Here is a 3,248-nt window from a genome sequence, read left to right as displayed (position 1 = left end):
AAGAGGTTTCCTTTGCTGAGGAGCTCTGGGAGCAGCCAGCAATCCTGGAGAAGCCCCAGAGAGAGAGCTGGGGGCTGTGGGGCGGGGCTGGGCTGTCACACATGGCAGCATTTGGGGATGCCATGGGCTCGCTATGGGCTCCTCTGTAACACATTGCCCCAGTGTGACAATCGTCTCCCTGCAGATTCCAAAGGATGTAGAATTCAAGTTGGACACCTCTGTCTTCTCAGCCTTGATTCCCCAGGTGAGCAGTCTGGCCCTGCCTGCCACAGCTCTTGCACACACAGGCTTTGCACTGTGCCAGGTGTTCTGCCATGAGGACTGGGGGCTTGTGCCATCATTCCCATCCTCTCCTTACTTCCACACAGCTGGAAGAGAATTATCCAAACATGCCAATGAAGTTCAGGCTGTCCACTCCCACTGCTCCATTCCTGACTATTGGACAAGGAGGAATCTCATTCCAGCCTATTGTGGATGCCCAGGCTTATGCCATCCTTCCCAACTCCAGCCTGGCTCCTCTATTCCTCCTCAGCCTGGTGAGTTCAGACACGGCCTGTGGTGATGGGGCAGAAGGGATTTTGAGCTGTGCCCAGTCCTGTTGCCCAGATCCTGCCAGGGGAGCTCCCAGGTGCTGTCCAGGCACAGTGAGGGTGTCCCCAAGTGAACAATTCCTGAGCTGACAAATGCCAGGTTTAATGCTGGATGCAGACACACCCCTGGATGGGCAGTGGTGTGTTTCAGCTGGTCAGAGCCATTCCCCTGGGTGTCTGCTTTGGGCTGAGGTGGGGTGAGCAGTGCCAGAGCTCTGTGCTCTCTCCCCAGACAGGGAACGTGTCCGCTGTCATCAACGTGAGATCCGGCCGCATAGTTGGGAGCCTGGATGTGGGCAGGTACAGAGGGGAGCAGCCACGGACTGGGCAGGGGGTGGCTGGGGGTCTTTCTGTTTTGGGTGCCCAGGGACAGAGAGGGGATGGGAAGGTGCCTGGGATGTGGGCTTGCTGTGGAGGGAAGGAATGAGCTGGGGCTGGAGGGAGTGGGATCTGCATGGCCATGGTTGGGTGGAATCTCTCCCTCCCTTGGCACATCCTCCACAGCACCACTTCTGTCCCTGTGCAGGATCCGGCTCTCTCTGAAGGATTCAGCTGTCGGCACGTTCCAGGTAAGCTATCCTTGACCACAACCAGAACTCCCAGCATGGAGCTGGCAGCCTGCTGGGGGCCACGACAGGGAGTCATTCCCCGCTGCCTCCCAACATGGGACCCCCCACTGACCCTGCAGCCACCTCCTGCCTCAGCCTGCAAGGCTGGGAAAGGTTGTGGAACCTAATCCATTGCTGTTTTCACCCCAAACATTTCTTACACTGCCAGTGGGAACAGACAAAGCTGTTGGTCTCTGGCAAAGTGTGTGCACACCCCAGCTTCATGTCTCTTTTTAGAATTATCCTCAAGTACCTGCATGTCTCCTGTCCTGCAGACTAAAGCTTTTCCTCCCTCTCTCCCCACTCCCCAGGTGGAATTTCTGCAATCCATAATGAACTACTTGACTTCCAGTGTCCTCCTCCCACATCTTAATGGTGAGAACCTACTGGGGGAATGGGGTTGCTGGAGCACCCCCCACTCATGTTGTTCCATCCAAGGGGTCCCAGCTCACTAATTAAATCCTCATTGCCAAGGCTGATGCAGGGCAAAGTGCGTGCAGGAGGCGGCAGTGAAGCAGAGGGAGCCTCTTGCTGCTCTGACAGGCTCCCAGCAGCAAACGCAATGGAAAATATGAGCCCTGTGCAGATCCTAATGCTTTCCAGACCCTCTCCCCGAATCCCTGCATCTCCTGCCTCGGCAGCAGCTCAGAGCAGAGTGGGGCTGGTGGCAGGAGTGGCCAAGGGGGCTGTCATGGCACAACAGGCAGCCCTTCTGTGCAGCTTGGCAGGAGTTTTCTCTGCCTGCCCCAGGAGCAGTGGAGGAGAGGAAGGGGCTGGGGGAAGGAGGTGGCCACCTTCTCTGAGTGCTCTGTGCTCCCTTGACTCCCATTCCCATCCCAATGCAGACACATGTGTTGTCTTTTCCAGCCCGCTTAGGTGAGGGTTTCCGTCTGCCGCTGCCAGACAGGATTCAGCTCTCCAATATCCTTGTGAGGTTCCACCAGGTGAGTGAGAGGGAGCAGCTGGCTCCAGCTGGGGCCCATCCTGCTGCCCACAAATCCCTGCTTACCAGCACAGCCTCCAAATCCAGTTTCCTCAGCTGTGCCATGATGTGATCGATGGGAGCTCTCAGCACAAACCAGTTCTCTGCTTTTCTTGGCTGCATTTTGGGTGTCTGGGATGGCACCACATCATTCTCCAGTTCTTAAGCCTGGGGTCTGAGTTTCTAAGTCTGCTTTTTATAGCAGTGTCAGCCCCAAATCCCTGCTGTCCCTGACTGGCAGTGCCTGGATGGATGCTGTGATGCCTGGTAGGATGCAGCCCCTGCCTGCTCAGCTGTAAGCAGCTGCACCAGGTCCAGGGGAGCATAGAGAGCCCCTATTGTGGGATGCCTTGGGGAAACCCCAAAGCAGGGTTACAATGGGGATGCTGAAAAGCTGTAATGAAGTGTGGCTGTGAAATGCCTCCAGAGCCTACTGAGGGGAGAAACTGGCACAGGTGTTGCCAGAGCCACATGTCCCAATCCATTCTGCCTTCAGGGATGTGGTGGGTGCTGGGCAGTGCAGCAGCCCAGCGCTTTCTCTCTTTCTCCCAGAATTTCCTGCTGCTTGGAGCAGACGTTCGCTTCCAGCCCCGGGGATGAAGATGGGGTGATGAGAGCCCTTCAGCACTAAATGTGCTCCATTCACCACTTTGCCCTTCCCTGCCTGAGCCGAAGACCACCAGTCCTGCCACTGTCCTGCACTGCTGCCTTGGCCCGGACTCCCCATCCTCCTGCTGGGGCCTCACGCGGTGCTACCATGAGCTGGGGGTCCCCTGCCCTGGGCCACCCCCTCCCCTCCTCCCTCTGAGCAGCAATAAAGGCGTTGGTGCTGGGGCTGTGTTCTTGGTGTCACTGTCTGCACCTTGGGCCACACAGGGCCAGGTGGGAGCTGGGTTGGGACCACCTCCTTTGGCTGTTTCCATGGCCATGGCAAGGCACCATGGAACACCTGTGTCCTGCTGTCCTGTGCCTTCACTCCAGTCTTGGGGCAGAGTGGTTGGAAAAAGCACAGTGGAAAAGACCCTAGGGTGCTGTCAGTAGCAGCTGAACATGAGCACCAGGTGGCCA

At 57.3% G+C, this 3,248-nt stretch overlaps 1 protein-coding gene across 1 annotated transcript in view; it reads left to right on the top strand.

Moving 5' to 3' along the window:
* The window catches only part of BPI (bactericidal permeability increasing protein), a 14,680-nt gene extending 11,666 nt beyond the window's left edge, over positions 1 to 3,014 (top strand). The window contains 7 exon segments of the mRNA XM_031058064.1: positions 185 to 244; positions 369 to 536; positions 823 to 890; positions 1,117 to 1,159; positions 1,510 to 1,573; positions 2,066 to 2,142; positions 2,733 to 3,014. Of these exon segments, the coding sequence (XP_030913924.1) occupies positions 185 to 244; positions 369 to 536; positions 823 to 890; positions 1,117 to 1,159; positions 1,510 to 1,573; positions 2,066 to 2,142; positions 2,733 to 2,780 (528 nt within the window). The 3' untranslated portion in view covers positions 2,781 to 3,014.
* The last annotated feature ends 234 nt before the right edge of the window (positions 3,015 to 3,248 follow it).

Source organism: Geospiza fortis, unplaced genomic scaffold (assembly GCF_000277835.1).
Source record: "Geospiza fortis unplaced genomic scaffold, GeoFor_1.0 scaffold188, whole genome shotgun sequence".
Taxonomy (NCBI): Eukaryota; Metazoa; Chordata; class Aves; order Passeriformes; family Thraupidae; genus Geospiza; species Geospiza fortis.
Note: the sequence above shows the minus strand (reverse complement) of the source record. Positions and strands in the feature narration are given on the sequence as shown.